Source organism: Camarhynchus parvulus, chromosome 12 (assembly GCF_901933205.1).
Source record: "Camarhynchus parvulus chromosome 12, STF_HiC, whole genome shotgun sequence".
NCBI classification, from domain to species: Eukaryota; Metazoa; Chordata; class Aves; order Passeriformes; family Thraupidae; genus Camarhynchus; species Camarhynchus parvulus.
Genome location: NC_044582.1, coordinates 15,492,216 through 15,513,352, shown reverse-complemented (window position 1 = coordinate 15,513,352; position 21,137 = coordinate 15,492,216). Strand labels below are relative to the sequence as shown.

The 21,137-nt window shown below is 45.3% G+C and overlaps 1 protein-coding gene across 7 annotated transcripts in view; it reads left to right on the top strand.

The window, feature by feature from the left end:
• Positions 1 to 21,137, top strand: part of FRMD4B (FERM domain containing 4B) — a 124,455-nt gene that overhangs the window by 84,545 nt on the left and 18,773 nt on the right. For all 7 annotated transcript variants that reach the window (XM_030956394.1, XM_030956389.1, XM_030956393.1 and 4 more), the window contains 4 exons: positions 12,630 to 12,713; positions 13,908 to 13,973; positions 15,030 to 15,087; positions 15,978 to 16,064. In XM_030956394.1, the coding sequence (XP_030812254.1) occupies positions 12,630 to 12,713; positions 13,908 to 13,973; positions 15,030 to 15,087; positions 15,978 to 16,064 (295 nt within the window). The remainder of the gene's footprint in view (positions 1 to 12,629; positions 12,714 to 13,907; positions 13,974 to 15,029; positions 15,088 to 15,977; positions 16,065 to 21,137) is intronic.

Below are 21,137 nucleotides of genomic sequence, written 5' to 3'. Positions count from 1 at the left end.
GTGTGTTTTACACTTTAGCTACAACAGCTTTGGAGAGTGCTCAGTACAGACCTCGTTGTGTGCCCAAATGCAGGGAGCAAGTCACGTTTGAGTGCCAGAGTGACTCTGCTTTCCCTTGAGGGGGCAGTTGTCAAGTAAATGCCAGTGCCAGTCCCTAGACCCCTTCCCTTCAAAGGCCTGTCTGTTCTCTGCCAGAGGACACGCTCTGTGAAGTCCATCAAACCTCCTCCTGTTTGTTGGCATGCTGTCACACCTGCAGGGACAAAAAGGTGGTTTTGGTCAGCTGGGTGGGCTGGCTCTGCAGACCATTTCTGTTCCTGTTCATGCTGTGGACCTGCTCTGTGACACCCAGTATACTGCTTACACCTGCAGTGTGCTGCATTTTTCTCCAGAAAGACCCCTTATCTTGCTTGATCTCTACAGGGACGCCCTAAGCTTAGCTCAGTTAGGCACAGATAACCAGAAAATCACTGCTGACTCCACAATAAGTAACTTGTTAAGCTGTAGCAACTGGTGGCACAATTTTCTCGATTCTCAAGAACAGGGGTTGATGTTAAAAACCACCTTGGTGGTGAAAAGCTTCCCTTATGTGGTTTAAACTTAACACAGCCTCCTTATCATTTGCCATAAATAGGTTTGTAAGTGTGGCTTCACGAGCCCAGGAACTGTGGCTGTGGCTGTTTTCCATGCTTCCCTGGACATGTTGCAAGGAGTGGATTGCCCGTGGTTACCTTCAGAAGTATTTAAAGAAAATTGTAGGGAAGAGCACTCTGCTACAAGAGTGATTTCCAAATGCAGCTAAGAGTTGCATGGAAATAGCTGCAGCAATTGTTCCCTCTATTAAACTGAGCATATGTTGTGCCCCCGTGGCAAATGAACACAGCCAGCTGTCCCAGGCCCAGTGAGCACACCAGGAGTGAAGGAATTCCGTGTCACATATCACAAGTGGTCCTTTGGACCAGTGCTGATAAAGCACTGGCTTAATTACCAGCATATCTTAACGAGGATGCCGAAGGACTGGCCTCTGCTGCACAGCTTGCTGTGCTGCACAGACTGTGTCCCTGTGCAGTGCCTTGAGTTTAGAGTGTTCTCTGCTCGCTGTCATTTGGACATTCTGCTTTGAATCACCTTTTGGAATGTGGCTCTTGCGCCACCTCCATGAGAATGTGCAGGTTGATTTTTTTGGTACTGGATTAGTGCTGAATGAACGCGGGTAAATACAGGAATTGCCTGAAGTCCTGGAGATTAGCTCTGGGGAAGTGAGGATTGGGCCAGTCCAGGCAATGCTGGGGATCTCTTCCTGTCTGATTTTTTCACACGCATCCCATAGGGAGCTTTTCCATGGGGACACATCCTGTGGTGGGGTCACCATGTGGCATTCCCCTGACGTCAGCTCCGTACCAGGCCCTGAACACCGTGTTTCTCTCCTGTGGTTCTACAGGAACCTCTTTCCCAATCCACTGCTCAAATTCCCAGATAACACCCTGATGGCAGGGAGCAGCAGCCTGCTGAGAAACACCCTCCCCTGCCCCATGCTGAGTGGGCGAGCACATTCCTTGGAAATCTGTTTCTTTTCAGTGAGCAAACCTGACACGTGGGCGCTTGGAGAAAGTAAAAAAACTTTTGATTTCCACACCACCAAGGTCACTCTGGAGGGGCTTCACAGTCTGCTAGCCCTGGCAGCATTGGAATAGCAGGAACTTTGGGGTTTGGTCTTTGCAGGTGCTTTGCAGGACTCGAAGGTCCTGAGCTGGGCTCTCACAGGACAGGGGTTTCACAGAATCGTGGAACGGTTTGGGTTGGAAGGGATCTTAAAGATCATTTAGTTTGTGCCTTATTATTTGGGGAGAGACTATGTAAGATGAACCACCCCAATCCCACTTTGAGAGGACCCTGGTTTTGAAGACATCTTTATAAAACTTAAGTGCATGCTTCAAAATTGCACCCCCAGCATGTCCTGATTTGGACAACTCTGGATTCTTGAAGGCAGCCACAACTGGCTTTGGGACACAGGAGGAATGAGGAGCAGAGGTGGCAGCAGGCCACCATGTACCCATTTCCTTTTCCTGTTTACCCAACTGGTGATCCCAGCCGAGATAATTCCCTGCTGTGTGTGATGAAGAGGATGTCACAGGGATGCTTAGTGAGTTATCCCTCTCCCCCCTACCTGGGATGGTGTCAGGGCTGCCCTGGGCAGAGCAGGACAGTGCTGCAGCTCTGCTGTCCCCAGGAAGGGCTGGGATGCTGCAGATTGCTGCCCCTCTGCCTCCCTGTGCAGCGCTGGGCACGCTTTGCTCAAGAGGAAGGATGTAACACTGGCTCTTGTTTGCTTTTCACGACTCATGCATGGCTTCCACTTGACTGCTCCTGTGTTTCAGCTGAGTTCCCAACACTTTTTACCCAGCTCCTGCTGCAATAGGAACCCCAAGCAAGCATTAGTCATTGATTGGAGTTTTGAAACTCTGCGTGAGTTAATTGCGTTTCTCCACTCTCCTATTTGCAAAAGAAACAGAAAAATCTGCAAGCCTGGTTTTATGAAATCTTGGGTTTTAAACTCTATGCAAAGGTTTTAGAAAGATAATGTGATTCAAATTGCAGCTTCTGGCATGGCTCAGTTTTGGGGGGAAAATGTACATATTCTGTTTATTTTAGGAATTCTATTTGAATTTTAAAGAGACAATGTTTTGGCAGTCTGTTAATTATTCATCTTGTAGATATACAACATATAAAGCCTGGCCTCCTTGGGAAATAAATTATTTCACTGTATTTAGTTTACAAATTAAGCATCTGCCCTCAAAAGTGCTGTAAAATATTATATAGTTTTATTTTCCTTTGTAGCTGGATGAGAGAGACAGTTTATAACTGAGAAGTCTTAAATGCTGTCCTGGCACTGGAAAAATGTTTATCAAAATCAGATTAGCTACAGGAACTATATAAGGAAAGCAACTTGGGGAAAAAAAGTTTATTTTCTTACTGGTAATCTTGGACTGCATTTTCCCCAGTACCATTTCCAGGACTGAAACCCAGCCCTGCTCCCTGGAAGTTAATTAAATTGCTGGAGGAGGACTTCTATTTTCTTTAAATAGCTGACACATTCGTTTTTGATTCTGGCCTGTGGGCTGCAAAGATAACTCCCGACTGGTATAACATAACACAGACAAAATAATGAATTCCTGATAGCTGACATGTGCGAGGCACCGGGGTTTATCGTTGTGGGGGTGATAAAGGCAGTTTGGAAAAGGGAAAGGTTTGGGTGAGAGATAGCCCTGCAACTGAGGCTATGGAGTAATTGGTTCAGAAAGTCCTGAGTGTTAAAATCCTACTTGGAAAAAAAGTGAAGTTCTTGATCGAGGTGCAGAAATTAGTATTAACAATTTGCTCTTAATTAAGAGTGCTCAGAGTGAGATTTTTGGGTAGTGTTTCGTTGGGAAGCTGAATATTTTGCCAGGTGAACTGGAAGATCTCTTGGTAGAAAAGAACGTGGGAAAGATAACGTGGGCAGTACTAGAAAATAGCTGTTGGAAAGAAGTTAATCATTGTCTGATAGCAAAGCACCTGCTCACTCTACCGCTAACCCCAAGATTAAGGTCCCCTCAGGAACAGGACACACCTGAGGTCTGTTGGAGGTGGCTTGTCCAGCCTGTTTCTGGGAGTTTTGCCGGGTTTATGTGACCAAAATTCCAGGTGTGGCCAGGCCCAGGACTGGGGTTGGAGCAGGAGGACAAGTCTGTGGATGAGTTACCAGGGCACATCTCGTCTGGCCAGAGCCCAGTCTGGGTCCTGTTTCAGCCCCAGCCATTTCCTCACACCTATGTCAGTGGGTGGCACAAAAGAGCTGGTGGGTCACCAGAGGATTCACTCTCAGAACACCCATCTGGTGCCTGTAGCAGCACTGTAGTTCAGTTTCTGATGTTCTTTTCCATGCAAATGCACTTTTTAAATGCCCGTGCACCGATATCCTGAGCCTTTTTGCAGGCTGTGTCTGCCTGGCTGTAAATCAGTGCTCAGCCCTGGCGCTGCCTTGTGCCCCTTGTGCTCCTGGCCCTTGTTTGCCAAGTGACTCATTGTGTGCTTTGCCTTTCAGCTGTGACTCCCAGCACTTTTTCTTTAAATACCTGCTGAGGCACTGGCTCTGAACCATTAACTCTCTCTCGGTCAAACCCAGCTGTGTGCTTTCCTCAGCTCCCTCTTTTTCATTAAACAGCTGATTTACGACAAGATGACCAAAGATCTGCTTACTCAGAGCCTGTTAGTTGAGGGGGTTGATTATTTATTTTGCTTTATTCGGGAGCATCTGATGAACCAAGGCAGTAAATGAGCAAGTTTAGGGAAAGTCATGTTTCATATCTATTTCATACAATGATGATGATGATCACTCTACTGACAGGTATCAAATACCCACTTTCCCGAGAGTTTAATTGAATTTTATACCCTCTTCAAAGAAAGCTGGTTGAAGACTGCAGTAATTTTTCTCTAGCAGGGTGAAAATTGTGCTTTCCTTGGTGAATCCATGCAGGTCTGCCATGAAGAAGAGGAGCTGAGGGAAGGCAGCAGGCAGAGGGGAGCCAGGCAGGGAATTGCTAACCTCCATCTCCCTGAACACTAAGGCAGCAATTATTAAATGAAAACATTGTTTTCTCCTGGTGTTTTATTTTTCATGCAAACCAGGTGCAAATACAAAGAAAAAGTACTTAAGATGCCATTTCTTGTATAGACTTCTCATAGCAACAGGGTTTTTTCCACTGGTGCTACTTGTAGATTCATCCAGTTCAAGGCAGACTAAAGCATATGCAGTCTGCAATGATGTCATTGTAATGGTTTTTTACAATTTCCCATTTTAAAGCAGTTCTGTAAGGACTCTCAGGGAATCCGTATAGAATGCTTATTATGGAGCAGATTAATTAGGTGGAAGCACTGTGGATGGAAATGAGCAAAAAGGATTAGATGAAGAGGCCAAAAAAAAGGATGTTTGCAGTAATTTAATAACCTGATCTCATGGGATTTACTACTTGTATATAGCAATGTAACTCTTAATATTCACACATAATTATGGCAGTTTGGTAAGGAACAGTAATTTTTAGATTTCGTGTGTGTGATGTTTGTACAGTTTCCATAGGGGCAGAAAAGGGGTTACTGTGTTTTGTCCTCTTTAATAGTCCCTCCACAGTACTTTCTTTTCTTTGGTTTTTTTTTTTTTTTTTTTTAATTATTTCTAACTCGGAGAGCAGAGCTAGAGTGGGTACAGCCCAGCCACCTAGAGAGGTCTTTTGTGTGTGCTCTGCATGCAAAACAGATGAGAGGCAAGGCAAGCAAGGTGCAAGGAAATTCAACATCCCCCAGCTTGTCCCCCATGCAGGGGAGCAGCTGTCACATGGGGCAGCATCATGACATCCCCAGCCATAGGTAAGAGATGCTTCTCCCTTGTCCTAGAATTTCCCTAAAGTACAAGTTCAATATTAAAACACGTGGCCTTTCCTATTGTAAAAATCACATTCCATGGTGGAAAAATCATATTTCACCTCCATTTTTGTCTAATATCTAAAAAACTTTGTGAGGTCTACAGGGATTTTTTTTTTCCAGTCTTGCACTCAGCTGTGAGCAGGAGTTTGGGTTCTGGTCTGAGTCCGAACAACATCCTCACTCTAGAAAAGCAGCAGTAAATCTTTTGCTTTTCCTTCCCATAGTGGCTGAGATCTATCACATGAGGTGCGTTTTGTGCTTTGAGGAAACGGAGCGACAGCTTTTCAACGTCAGCTGTTTTTTGCTTTTGCAGATTTGTCAGGTCTTTATCATTATTTGGACACTTTATTTTTCTTGTGGTTCCATGTATCTCCATATATCAGCCAGGCTGTGATAACAAGCTTTAAACTTTGCTACTGTACTCAGACATGCTAAAAACCCACAGCTAATATGGCTAAGCTGACTTTTGTGTGAACAGGAAGAAAGTGTGAATGTTAGAAATAACAGTCTGCTTTGTGAGGAAGGGCTCGGGATCCTTCAAGCATTGTATCAATTGTGAATATCCATCTTTTGCTTGGCAGTAAATCCCCAGGTAAAGCTGAGCCATTCTGCTTTTGTCTGGTCTGTTAGAGGAGCCTGCTAACATGTGCTGTTTAAAGAGCAAGCAGCTCTTTAAACATGGATATGTCACAGCAGATCTGTGGGATGGGATCCACCACCCATTGTAGGTGGCTGGTCCAAGGACCAAATGGGTTTGTCTTCAGAATATTCAGGTTTCACATCAAGAACTGCAAAATAAGACCTGAGGATTTAGGGCAGCTGCAGGTCACAGATTTTCTCTAGCCATGAAGAGCTGCTTCCTTGGCACCCTGTTCCTTGTCTGCAAAGGGGAAGTTGTAGCATTGTCTCACCTGCCAAGGTGGCTCTGGGAGCAGCTCATGTTCCTGTTTGTGTGCTCACCATGTCCTCATATGGAGAGGTGTGTGCATTCAACAAATGGGGAGAAATGTTGCATTTTCCTTGGTGCTCCTGGCCCATCTTTCAAAAACCAGTGTTTGGGGTCACCAAACCCCTGCAGATCAGGAGGTGCTGCTGCTCTGCCCAAGAGTTGGGCAGTGCTTGGGAAGCAGAGAAATTGGGCTCAGGAAACAGGACTGGAGCTCAAGGTCAGGCCTGGCAGTCCGAGGCTCTGGTCCCAATATGGGGAATGGTCGTCCAGTCCCAGCCACACTTTGTGTTTGGTGCAGCTCCTCCTTGAGCTGTGAAACTAAAGCTGTTGCAGCTGCACAAGGTGGGAACCCCCAGCACAGCCTAAATGTCCAGCAAGCTGGGGTTGAAAAAGCCATTTGCACTGCTTATCAGGGTCCTTCTCACAGATGGGCTTGGAAGGCTCTTAAATGCCCCTTCAAATACCTCTCTGAGCAGGCGGCTGCTATCTGCTGTTCAAGTGGCAGCCTCTGCGCCCTGCCCCAGCTGAGCTCCTGCTGGCTGCAGGGAAGGTCAGGCTCTGGCAGTCCTGTACCAATGGGAGCCCCTCGTTCACGGCCTTTCCACATCCTGGGCTCCCCTCAATAGAAAAATAACTTTCTTGAGTGGGCCAGCAGACCATGAACTGAAAGGTTGGGAAATGATGGGAAACGTCTGGCATTTGTCACAAAAGAGGATTTGTCGGAGAGCGCATTTCAAAATCCTGCTGCCAAGATCCTGCTGCTCTGGCATACTCAAAAGCTGCTAAATCCATCGTGTTTCCCTGCACCTCCCCTGCTCTCTCTCTTCCTTCCCCCCTCTTTTTTCTCCTGCACTTTTAACCCTGCTCATTTTTTCCCCTCCACTGCCTCACTGCTTGCTCCTCACACCTGTTTCTCGTGGTCCCTCAAAGGGCAGAGCAGCCTCCACTGGGGCCTGGGGTTGCCTTGCTCTTTGTTTTACAGCAAACCCAAAGCCTACAGAGCAGGCACCTGTTGCGGAAGCAGCCCAGCTACAAAGGGATGGTCCGGGTTGCTGGTTCTCATCTCTGAGTGTAAGGGATGGGAGCACCTTGGAGAACTTGGTGGCATTTCTCTGAGTCTGGTCGCTTGAGAAAGTCACTAGGACCAGGCTGGGGTGTGGGCAGCAGCACAGGATGTTCTTGTACAATTTGGTGCAAAGCAATCTGGTGGTCATTCTCAAGAAACAGGGCTGTTACTGACATCAGCTGAGTAATCTGACCCTCTGAAACCCTTGATTGTCAAGCTTTCAAGCATCTGCTCTAATTTTGTGCTGTTTTGGAGTATTTCTTTTGCTAGCTCTAAATATCTTGAAGAGAGTGAGGTGACAAGTCCTAATGGAAATACTTTCAATAATCTTCATGATGTAGGGTAATAGTGTATCATACTTTTGCTGTGCAGCTGCACATTTCCCTGAATCTCATATGTAATTCTCAAATTTGCTGATACTTAGGTGTCCATGAAATTATTTCAGGTTATTTTTGAGGGATGATTAACATTTTCTTTAGGCAAGGCCACTCTAAATTCTGCCTGTGCTATGCCTAAAATTCATTTCAAGATTTAACTGAACTTAAGATAACGACCTTTAGGAGAACCTGGGAGTGACTTATTCCAATGATCCTGTAGCAGCACGAGAAAGTATTTGTGTAAGGTCAAGGAACTGCAAGAATAAAGTTGCTATACAGTGCACTTTCCCTAGTGATAAATTTGTACCTTATAACATGTTATAAACACAATTCAGCAGAGGCAGACACACCTGCCCTTGCTTTAGTCAATTAAGAGTTGTCTGAAGCCCTGTCCTCATCGAGTTGTTCATATTTACAAAGAACCTGTGGGCTGATAAGCTTCTATGCTGTAGTCCAATATATGGCTTTTGCTGCTGGGTGTGTTGCTTGCTCTTCACGTTTTGTTACTCTCATTAACCACATCTTACTCCATCTAAGCTCTTACCTGCTTAGCAAGGGGCATAAGCTGGTTTTTGACAGTGGGTGCAGGGAAGCCCAGAGCACCTTTTGACAAATGGTCCTAATTAGCACAGTTCTGTAAATCTTTGCCTGGCAGGGAGTGTTGTATCATTCCATTACAAGCTGTCAAGGTGCACTTTCTGGGGGCATAAATGTGTAACTCTTTTTAAATTTTCAGTAATGTGCTCTAGGCAGAGCATGCCACGATGGTCTGGCTTGGTTCCTTCATGGATTTCTGGTGGGGATTTTAGCAAGATGCCCGAAATCTCACTGTAACATCAGCAGGGTGTAGAAAGCTCCTGAGATTGGTCTGGTTTTGCTGTTGGAGTTTCACGTGGGAAGTCCTGTTGATAGTATGGTACATGATTAAATACTTTTAATCATGTTACCTGGTTGTTTTAGAGTCAAGCTCCCTCTCCATAGAGCTAGCACTGACGAGCAGGGCGTGCTGGGGACACATCTTGCCCAATGTTTGATCATGTTGGGACAGAGAATTAATTATGGGCAGTACCAGGAGTGCAAGTTGAGGTTCAGTGTGAGTAGGCTCTGATGCAGATTTTCATTATTTCCATTTGCATTGCCCACATTGATTCAAGTTCTGCTTTGTATTTGCCAGAGAGAAAACTCCTTTTTAGAGGGTGGAATAGGAAGGAAAGGGTCTGTCTGCTGCTTTTGTTTAATTCTTCTCCATAGTGGAAAAATACTCGAGTTGAGAGTGTCCTATATTCTCCTCCTGGGGAATAAACAAACCTTTTGCCAAAAAATGTTCAGTCCCATTGACTCTGGGCAGTTTATATATTGAAATAATGCCAAAAACCACCAGTCCAGAAACCCCCTCTGTAGCAGGGGTCAGATTAAAGGCAAGTTGGGCCTCCCTGTCCCGACAGCCACGTCCTCTCCTCCTGGTGGGAACCCACCATGGACGTGCCAGATACAGCCCTGGATGTTTGGCTGGCAGATAATGGGGATGGTGGGACATCTGGAGCCGGGGCTGTCTGCCCTGGGATTGCTGTATCATCTCGTGGTCCTTGTGAAACCAAACAGGAACAGGTCATAATTCAAACCGCCGCTCCTGCTATCGGGAGTTGTCACCTCTGGGGAGCAGCTGGGTCTCAGAGGGCTTGGGAAAGTGATCCTGAAGGTCAAGGGGAGACTTGCTTGGTGCAGATGAAGTGATAATGGACTCTGTGGAAGGAGGGGGAGGACCATTTGAGGCTTTTATTATCCCTGAAGCCGTGAATCATCCCGAGCGAGCGCTAATCCTGGGGCGTGCAGTCAGCAGATCCAGGCTGCTGCGTGCCAGCCTGCACTGTCTGAAGGCATCCAGCCTGCAAGGAGCTGTGCCCTGTCTCTCCCAGGTCTTTTACATTTTTCTAGGATTGTTTCATGCTTGATCTTACAATTATGCAGGGGGAAAAAAAAAATCCTCCTGTTGCTTCTCAGAGAGTTTCAGCCCTTATAAGTCCATTTGGATGGACTTCTCCCAGTGCTTGTGGATGGGATGGTGTCTGAACCTCAGGGTGTGAGGTTGGGTCCTGTGAGGAAGACAGGTCCTAGGAGCCAATTTGCCTCATAAAATCAGTGTTATTGCAAGAAATTGGATGGGTTTGTAGGTTGGCAGAAGAAGAGAGGAGGCCCAGCTCTGCTGTGAGCTGTCCCAGCCCCATGGCCTCTGCCTGCTGACAATGTGCAGCAGGGCTGTGGTTCTGGGTCAGTGCTGCAGGGATGTGTCCCCTGTGATGGCACCGACGTGGTGACAGCCCTTTGATCACCGTGTGTCCCAGCTCAGAGCCCACAGGCCCTGCTTGGAGGCAGCTTTGCTGGCTGGCCCTCAAAATTGAAATTCAGTGGTAGACATTTTCATATTGATGAGCTGCTACTCATCACTCCGGCTTAACTAGCACCCTCGTTTTGGCATTGATGAGGATAAAGTTGCTACTTAGCCAGATCTAGAAAGGCAATGGGCCCAAAACCCAAACAGAGAGGCAAGAGGCCCAAGAACCAAACAGGAAGGCGAGTGGTGCTGTTGGGGGCCACAAATGTTGCAGAAGGTGGCCTTTCAGAGCATGGGGAGATGCAGCTGCCAGGATTTGTGGCATTTCTGCAGACTCTCAGTGATGGGGAGGCTCCTGGCCCTGTAATGGTTGAGGAAGGAGAGTTTGGGACCTCTCCACCCGTGTGTAGTGGTGACAGCTGGGTGGCAGCTGTCCCTTGCTCTGCCCTGGCTTCCCAGCATCAGCCTCCTTATTTCCTCAGCCCTTAAAACCAGGTTACTAAATAAGGGTTTAATGACCACCCATTAAACCTCTGATTATGAATACAAGGCTGAGAATCTACATTTACAGAAACAGCCCTTTTGTTTGGTAAAAATGAGCTATTTTGTTAGTACTTCCTTCCAAAACCTCTCCCACTTCACTGTAATTCCCTGCCAACTCTGCCTGCTAGAGCAGCCATTGCAGTGATAAATTAGGTTTAAAAATAGGAGGAAAATTGTGGTTTAATTATCAATTATCCTGTGAGTCCATGATTGAAGTTGGACAGGACCTTGGAGGACCGAACCTTCCAGCTTTAAGAGGGAGTTCAGGCCATGTTGTATTTTTTCGTTGTTGTTTTTTATTTTGGGGTTTTTTTGGGTTGTGGGTTGTTGTTTTTTGTGTGTGTGAGTGTGTTTTTCAGGTTTTTTTGTTTGGTCTGATTTGGAGTTTTTGTTGGGTTTTTTGGTGTGTGTTTTTTGGGGGGTTTTTTTTTTTTTTTTTTTATTCTTTGCTGTCTTTTCTGAGGCCTCAGAAGAGCGTGCTCTGTGTCTGCATTTCCATGTGACCCTACAAACCCCTGGTAATCTACCTTCTCTCTTCAAGCCGAGATGTCCTGCAGCCTTTTGATCCCATCAAAATAAGCCTGCAAGGGGTGAATAAAACTCAGTTTTGTGAGCATTGGCCGTATTTGAGCGCTGGAAGGAGAGATCCTGATTTCCTACCCAGCTGTCCCTGTTTGTGGCACTTGGGCGCTGGCCAGCTTGCAAAGAAAAATGGATATTCCTGGCAGAAGAGTGCAGCAAGCAGCACTCCTCGGTGCTAATTGAGCCCTTCTTGGCAGCCTCATCAAAGACGTTGAAGAATAAATAGGCTGTTGATTGAACTGTTTCCTTGTCCCCAGAGGTGGTCCCCCTTACTCAGGGCTGATGCTCATTGTCAGGGCTGGGGAAGAGCCTTGCAGAACCATTAGCCTGTGCTCCCAAGGAACGAAAAAAACAAAACAAAAAAACCTTTCATCTCCTGCATTTTCCGTGTGCCATGGATGGAGTTGTGGGAGGGGAGGGTTGCTGTGTCCTCCATGTGCCGAGCTCCATCCTCAGTGCCCATGGCACAGGGGGACGTAGCTCTGGGGAAAGCTCTGACAGTTCAGTCTGATGAGAAGAGAGGTTGGGAGCAGAAAAACGCCTTCAAGGAAAGCCTGGGCAAAGCTGAGGCAGATGCTGATGGACGTGACTGGTGCATTCTTTGCATAGAGAAGTCGTGTTGGTGCTTGCTGGTGCTGAAGGCATGCAGAAATCCTGCCCAAAAGGGGCGTGCAGGTTTCAGCTGATTAACTAATGGACCATGTGAGGAGAAAATATGAACCATTTTACTGATGCCTGTAAATAGGTTTTAAAATATTCTGCCGGGGTTTTGTTGTGACAAATTGCATTCACATACTTCAGCCTCCCTGCATTTCATTTCAGGTTAGGCTTAGAGTCCAGAATATTTGAACTTTCTGTACAATGGGCAGTCCAGGAGAACTATTTTCACTGAAAATGTATGAACTGAAACCCTTTGTTTTGAATCAGATCACTGTTAAACTTGTGTGATTTAACAAATACCACACTGCTTCATGAAATGCATTGTTAAAGACAGAGCAAAACTTAGCACTACAAGCCTTACTTTTGGGCTTTCCTGCAGCTGTTTCAGGGCTCATTCTGCACACAGCAAATAGAGTGAGGGTGTGCAAGATAAATATTGATACGGTGGTGGCCTGAGCATCACGTGTGTGTATAATGAGCATGACACCATATCCATCACTGTCATGTGAGAGGACATCTAGAGTTACGTTGCTATGACAGCCTGACATGGGGCAGCACTCCACGTTTGTGAGCAGCAAATACAGCCCTTCCTTCTGCCCAGACTAATGAGTCCATCTCTGATTCACTGGCACTGACTCTGAGCCATTTTTGCTTTTTCAGTGATGAGAACACTAGAAAAGACTTGAAGACACTGCCTGTCTTTCCTACCAAGACACTGCAGGAGCATCCATCACTTGCTTACTGGTGAGCTGTTAATTTAAAATGTTAATCATTGCTGTGAATGATAACAACAAGATCACTTTTAAGCAGTTTGCAAACTCCTCTAAAAGTTTTCAGCCCAGGACATGGAGCTGATTGCTCATGTTCAAGCATTTCCAGTTTTTAGAAGATTATAAATTATGCAAGATCTGATGGAAATTCCTCCTGAAAAGTTTGCTCAAATTAAATTGCTGTGTCAGGAACTGCTGGGTCAGAGTATGTGGGGATGCTGCAATAGAAGGAGCAGAAGTCTGAGCTCCAGCCAGGCCTGGGTTTGCAGAGAGCACCTCAGTCTTCATCTGTCACACAGTGGAGCCTTTGTGGTGGGTGACCTTTGCTGGCTGCCAGCTGCCCACCCAGCTCCTCTCGACAGGACAGGGGAAGAAAATAATCTAGAAAGGCTGGAAAGAGAAGGACAGTTCCAGTTCTGGGGCTTGAATTTGCTGTAAAAGGAACACGGCGTTTAGGATGAATCAGTGATATTGTTTCCTTGGAATTTATGCCCTTTGTGCGAATTCAACCTCCTCATTTGTTTTGGTTTTTTAGGCTTGATGTGTACGTGATGGATTTTCAAGTATACCATGCTTGCTTATTATTTGTTTGTCTCTGAATGAATACTGCTGGGTTTTTCTTTGCTTTCAAGTGTCTGACACAGAAATGCATATTTTATTTCACATTCCTCCGAAAGAAAATGTTGAAATGTGTAACAGGAAAAATGCAAAAAGGTCACTGCTGACAAATGTGTGGTTTTCTTCACCTATGAAATGTCAGGGGGAGAAAATAGACGGGAATGAAAACAGCTCTGGTTGAACTTCTTCTGTGTTACATATGGAGCATTAACCAGCCTTTGAAGTTTGGGTCCTTTAGAACATTAAGATGAATTTCCACAATTAGCACCATTCTTCTGCAGCAGCATCTGCAGCAGAACAGGCTGATCTGAAATGGTTTGTTAATTAGTCTGGAAGGCAGGATGTGATGGTGGGGATCAGCCAGGCAGCTCCACGCTGCCTAATGAAGGGTGGGAAAGAAATCTGCAAGAACCAGAATGTAAACTAGAGCAAGAAACGTGCAGGGGGATCCTTCTCTGTATGCTGAGCAGGTGGCTAAGCTTCGGCAGATGCCTTCACACATGAACAAAGTCACTGAGCCTCTAAATTGGGTTTTGTGCTTGGTTTGCAGTGAGGACAGAGTAATTGAGCATTATACACAAATTAAAGGTCTGACCAGAGGACAAGCCATTGTTCAGTGAGTATGACACTTGTTAATTTGTGAAGATGATATTTTTACTTTTCTCCTGTTCTTTTTTGGTTGTGAAATGGCAAGGCAGACTCTTTGGGTCATTATTGCCTGCAAATGATGTCGTTTGTATCTGTCAGATTCTCTTTTTATTGAGTTATATTGCAAAGTGGAATTATTTGAAGTCTCACATTTCACAGGCTTGCAGTTCAGCATTTGTGTAGTCATTTGGGTTGCTCAAATACAAAAGAAATTGTTTGGATCTTACTTTATTGGAAGACTCTCCTCCATACATTGCCTGCCATCAATTAATTTTCACTCCAAACTCTTAAGGGTGCATATTACCCTAAGTCCTGTAAGAAATTCTGAAATGTTCGGAATTTGGCTTTCAAAACATCAAGGTCTTCCAAGCTGCCCACTGAGCCTGTGGAATTGTATTTTTCATTTACCATTAATATTTACTGTTCTTCCTACAAGCAGATGCAGTAGGATGTGTTATGAGATGTTTGAGATGATGGCCATGACTACACAGTGCAGACTCCTTGCAGCTTTTCTCACATACCTCAAAGCCTGTAAATCTTTCTCAATCATTTGTGGTCCTTTTTTCAGTAGAAACAAGGGAAAATGGTCTGTTCAGTGGTTTTCTGAGTTGCCTCATGAAACAGTTGTACAATGGCATAAACATATTCATTTGGAGCCTGTCCTTTGTAACCAGAGCTTCATAATGGAATAATTATAGGCAGGTCTTTACTGCCAACTTTTCCCAAAAGGCTCACATGTTCAGTTCAGAATTTTTGCTTTCAGTTCTGTGACCTCCTGATAAAAGATTGAATTTTCTGTTGTATGAGAAATTTTCCTTTTGCTTTAGCTGGGCCAAAATACCCCATCTTTCCCCAAGCCAAGATACTAAGTTTTTTTCTGAAAATCTGGGCCTTCAGCTATTAAGGCCTTCAAAATATGCAGATGATAAATGACGTGTCCTGGATGTATGTGTGAAAAAAATATGTTAATAGATATTACTTCCTCCAGAGAAAATAATCTGATATGCTATAAATCTGTCTGCAGGTACATGAAAGTGGTAGAAGCCTTGCCAACATATGGAGTTCATTACTATGGAGTAAAGGTCAGTAACTGACTACAGATAATGTGATTGCTGAGCTTATTATGAGGGATTGCATTCCTAAAGGAGCAGTTGCATGATTCAGTGCCCTTCTATCAGTATGGAACCCCACATTTTTCAGCCTCTGTAATTTTCCCCCCTTCAATGTACTTTAAAAATTGTTTCCAGACAGCAGAAAGGAATCTTTGTAAAACCTTATGTAATCCTATCAGGAGCTAAATTCCTATCATCTTAATTAAACTGGATATCACTTCTAGACTTGAAGCAGTTAATAGTTTCCCCAGAGACATTAATCAAGATTAGAAAAATAGAATGTGGAAAAGACTCCTCCTAAGTGGCAGGTGATTAGTGGTGCGTGCTTGGAGTGGGGAAATGCTGAGAAATGCTTTTGAAGAGTGATGGAAATACACCATTTATTCCCACTTGTAGAGCAGAGCCGGGGCCAAAGTGCTTTTTGCAGAAGAGCTCAGCAGAGATGATGTCTCCTTGCTTTTGAGTCATGGCCATGACTGTGGTACCTGAGAAGCCGATGTTTTGTGCTGGTGTCTCCTGTGGCTGTCCATGCCTGAATTTAGTGGTAGTAGCAGTCATTGGCCACAGTTTTTTTCTGTCGCCTGTCCTTCCCCTTCACAGCCACTCCTCCAGCAGTGACACCCTGTTGTTCCAGCAGCACTCTTGCTTTTCTGCCCACGTTGCACAGCCACCACCTGGGTTTGTGCCTCTGGGAGAAAGTTTCCACCTTCACCCCAGCAATCCACTTCACCTCAATTTGTTTGCCAGAAAATCCTTGTTCTGTACCTACTTGTGCTTGTCACAGAGTGAAAAGGGCTGTAATCTTGGAATTGCCTCACTCTTAAGTAGCTCTTGGTTGACGTAGACGTCCCATTTTTCAGGATAAACAAGGAATCCCGTGGTGGCTTGGAATAAGTTACAAAGGAATCGGCCAGTACGACTTACAAGACAAAGTTAAGCCCAGAAAAGTAAGTTCTTTTGCATTTTGTGATTTTTTTTGTGGGGGGGGGACATGGTATGATGTTGCATGTCAGGATATACTCTTTTAAGCTGTTGCTTATTAGACTGGTGGGCAAAAGACCAAAGGCTGGAGGCAGAAGGAGATTTCTGCTGGCACTGAGGCAGTAAATCTCTGCCTCTCCTAGATAGTGGAAACTCCCTTTGGGAGCTTTGGCTCGTGTGTTTTGAGTTTGGTGGTCTCAGGATGGGGATTTTGGCAGCCCCCAGGGATAACTACAGAAATATGAAGCAGTTGTGTTTCTGCAAGGCCTTGTACTCGGGCAGTGTTTTCACTTCACTTTTGTAGGTGTTTTTTTTTTTTGTGTGCATGAAACATAAAAGGCTCCACTGATACAGGCAGAATACGAGAGGAACTGTGTGAAATTGAAGGCTTGTTGAAGTGTGTGCTTCCATAAATTCTAAGGGGAAATTGAGAATAAATGCCAAGAACTGGAGTTGATTCTTCTCCAACCCACTGTTTCCCACTGTGTCTTCACTGAAACATCTAAGCCATGAGGGGATGGAGACCTGGGAGTTTGCTGTTCTTTCCCCAGGAATGATCTGGGCAGGAGTTCACATGAAGTTGTGCTCCCCGCCAGGGAATTTTTACATTTGCAAAATGATATTGTTTAGTGTATTGGTGCCAAAAAGCACAGCTTAACAAAACTTCCTTGTTAAAGAGTAATCCCCCCTTCAAGCTTCCAACTTGATCTTCTCTTTTTGCAGAGCAGGCTATGACTTGGTTTCTTTTGGTGTATTTATGTACCTCTGTGTCCAAGGGTGATCTCTCGTGTCCTTCCTTTGCTTTGTTTAGTAAAATACAGAGTTTTATCCCATGTGTCTCTTCCCATGCCTGCACTAAAAGACACAGGAGGAACCCTCTGTAAATCAAGTCAACTTGATGAAGCTATTGAATGTCAAAGGGGAGCATCAAGGAGGTCCTCTTGCCCTTAAGCACTTCCCTGATTTTAGGCAACATCCATAAGATTTTCCAGGCAGGAAAAGATCATTATGCAGCCAAGATGTCCAGCTGTGACCAGCAATGCTCTCCAAGAAAATGGAGCCTGCCTGGCTGAAAGCATTGCTTCGCCAAGCATTTTTTATGCTTGTGGGATTTCAGTTTACATTATCAACCAGGCAGATTAAGAAAATTTTTTAAGGTCAGCAGGGCCCAGATACCAAGTCACACCCTGCTACAGTTAGTTACGAGGCGTTGTCTTTGAATGCAGCAGGGGTTGTGTTTAAGAAAAATAAAATAAAAACCAGAGGTCATCTCTGCAGTGGAAGCATGACAATGGAAATGAGAATAGTTGTTGGCTTCACTGAAATTATAATTATACAACAGAGGATAGAGACTGAAAGGGAAGGTGAGAGAGAGGAGCCTAAATGCAGGTGGAAGGTTTAATTACAGTAAGCTCATTGAAACTGTGGGGATGGATATGGCTGTAGTATCCTTAAGGATTTTCCTGGTGTCAGTGGAAAGGGACAAAAATTATGTACGCCACAGCTTGTCCTGAGCCATGATTGCCTTTAACAAGTGGGTAAATACACAAACAGTTTCTTTATATGAAAAATGTTTCAGGGTTTGAAATAGCACTTTGGGTAAGTGATTGGGATCAGATCACTTTTGGGAGGAAAAGCAGACATCAGATCTGGAGGGGCACCCACACCCAGACTTGGGTTTGGAGTTAAAATGCTGAGATACTGCTGCTTATTTCAGTGTAGCTACAGCCCTGCTGCCTGTGATGCAGCAAGTAGAAGTTCCTTTTAATCAGTGTTGTTGTTTGTTCATATTTATGAATGTATCAGAATTTATTTCAGAGAGAGAAGAGTATGGACAGCTTGCCTGAATCTCCCAGGAGTCTCTCTGGAGCAGCAGGAAGGAGGGGAATAGGCATGTGAACTATTCTTGTCTTTTGGAGCAGCAGTGCTAGTTTTGCTGGATTTAGCAGAATTTTCCTGTTTTGCTTTTTGGGAAGGGAGCCAAACTCACAACTGCCGTGTGCTGGTGTTACCCAGCTGTTTATACCATGGATCAAAACTGCTGTTGTGTTTATCCCCAGCCATCTGGGAAAGAGCATCCTCATTGTGCTCTGCTTCTCGAGTTGGTGATGTTTAAATATACATGCAGCTGATAGATAAATAGAGAATAAAGAGATGGAAAGGCTGAGTCCAAGTCTAATGAAAACCAAGCTGGCCTTCCTGAATTTTAAAGCTACAGGGGATCTCTGAGTGTGCAAACCTCTCTGACACTGGTTGTGGTGGGAAAGCTGCAGCATTTTGGATGGGAGGCTTTTAACAGGAATTGGTGCCTGTGCCACAGTGAATTCACAGCAGGGGGATTTATTCTGCTCCCCTTGTCTTTTCTGCAGCGCTGTCAGGTGTGCTTGCTTCACCATAGAATCACAGAGCCAACACCATCTTTAGAATAAAATTTTACTATTAGTAAAAGAAATAAAATCTACATTAGTTGCACCCATTAATGGAGGATCAGTTAAATCCAAAGAAATATAACCACCCTCTTAAAAAAGTGAAATCTTTTGGCTTTATCCAAGTAGGTCTTCAGGCCAAGACACCTAAATCCGAGCCTTGGAGCACAGTGGTTTTCCCAAGATTTTGTTATTGGATCAACACCAGTGCATGGAGTCCAAGGCTGAGAGCTCCTCACAGGAAGGAACTTGCAGGAGAGGCCTGGGTGAAGCAATCCCCAGATCCCTATCAGCCAGCCCTGCCAGGGCTGAGGGGAGCCCAGTGTGTGACTCGGGGCTGGACCTGGAGAACCTGCCCTGGCTGTCTGTCTGTCTGTGCAGGGCTGGCTGGGGAGGTTTGGCTCCAGCTATTAATATTTTGCTGGTTGACCCGAGATGGTTTGGACAAGGGAGTTTTGTTGCTCCAAGTCACTCCTGGGAGCTCGTGTTGCTTCAGGAGCAGTTTCTAGAACAGCCCAAGTGTTCCCCATCACCCAGGAGTGCCAGCTGAGGCACTGAGAGAAGCACTGTGCTCCAGCTCTGTAACAGACTGAAAAGGGAAAATTATTTTCTGTGTCATTTATGAAAATTGTCTTTGTAGATAAAAGCAGTGTCTCCACACTGGCTGGAGGTTATACTGAGCTCACTTGATTATCATCCTGAAGTCACACAGGGCATTAAAACAGACTGGATTTGGCAACTCTTGTTCAGATTTGAGCTCAGACCTGGGATTAGCTCTGCAGTCCTGCTGCTTTGCAAACATATTCTCTTTCAGTTGCAGTTAGTATTGAGAGTCACCTCCTGCTTGGAGAAGTGCCTCTGCTTGCTGTGAGGTGGCATGCCAAGATCCTGTCCCCAGCATCCTCTGAATCAATTAGTTAAAAGTATAAAACAGGTCCCAGGACTTTGTTTGTCATTTCAAGGCAGAATAGATCTCCCTTTATCTCTACCCCATTCTTCTCACTGGTGAGATAAACAATGTAAGTCTTGTTAATGGAGGGTGTATTAAGGCATGAGTTGTGTTTATTCTGCGTTCAGCCAATATGTGAGGATCCTCTGAGGGCTGGAGAAGGCAGCTTGCTGGCTCTCTGACTTGTTCTCCCACTTCATTGTGTTTCTGTGGGCGACTCCCTCGTGATAAATTAACTCTGTTATCTGAAGAGAAGAACTAATCTTGCTGTGGTATTGTTTCAAATGTCCAAGAATATAATTTCTACTGCTTGATGTCTTGACTGCATTGTGTTCTCAGAAGTGTTTTTGTTAGCATATACTCGTTTTGAAATGGGGAATGTTTATCACAGGACGGTGTGGGCTGGAAAGAACATGAAAGATCATCTCATTTCAATCCCCCTGCCATGGCAGGGACACCTTCCACTACCTCAGGGTGCTCCAAGCCCCATCCAGCCTGGCCTTGGACACTCCCAGGGATCCAGGGGCAGCCACATCTTCTCTGGGTACCTTGTGCCAGGGCCTCATCACCTTCACAATATCCCTGCCTGGATTTAATACTTTCAGGGCTTTGGCTTTCCAAACCAGACCCCTGGCTGCTCAGACAATTTCTCTGTATTTCTCCCACCCTCTTTGCGGGTCTTTTTGTGGCTGAGTTTGTCCAGGAGCTCTTTGTTCATCCTTGCCAGCGTCCTGACACTTTTCCGTGACTTTCTCTTTGTTGGGATGTATTGCTCCTGAGCTGTGAGGAGCAGGTATTATGATACTTCTTTTTTAAGTCAGTGTGTGCTAAGAGTTGAAGCTGAAAGTTTTCCCTTGCAGAACATTTACTTCATGTAAATTTGCTGTCCTGCTTTGCTGAATAGTTCAGAACACAGCAGCATCGGAACAGCCTTCTCAGCAGGCTGCTCTAATTAGGCAGAGATTTCTTTTATGGTGTTTATTTCTCACCAAGCCATTGATTTAGATAGAAGATACTAAGCTCACATAATTACTTAAAAAAACCAGAGTTTTTATGAGGCTGCTCTGAAATTCAGATCTTTCCAGATGTGCAAAAAGTTGCTTGAACATCCCCTGCTGCAAAACACAAATGTTTTGGGGTATTTTGATGTTGAGACATCTCTCAGTCTTATGATGCCAGTGCTAGAGAGGACCAGGCATAAAAACATCATAAGGTTTTAAAAAAAAATTTGTGATTGAAAAGGTTTTTAGAGGACTGGTTTAATATTTAAGGGATGAAGGATGCCTGCAGGTGAGCTCTGCCGAGTTATGCTGGCGCAGGTGGGAGCTGCCTGCCTCCTTCCCTCAGAAGTTGCTGCAGGTGGGGTAGTTTGGCTCTGCTGCCATCTCCTCAGGTGCCTCCCTCCACAGCAGCAGCGAAGCACAGGATTCCAGCTGAAGGCAGGGTGCCAGACAGCTGAGTGCAGCGGAGGGGCTGAAACACAGCCTGCTCCCAGCGCCGCTGCCAGGGTGGTAATTTCCCTCATCGGGTGGGGTGCATTCCTGTGGGCAGAAATCTTTTATGTTTCCTTGCTCTGAATTGCCAGATTTGTCTGCAGATGGCTGTTCCCAGCCCGTTCCTGAGGTGCTGGGCCTCCTTGCAGGCACTGCACGTACCACGAGGTG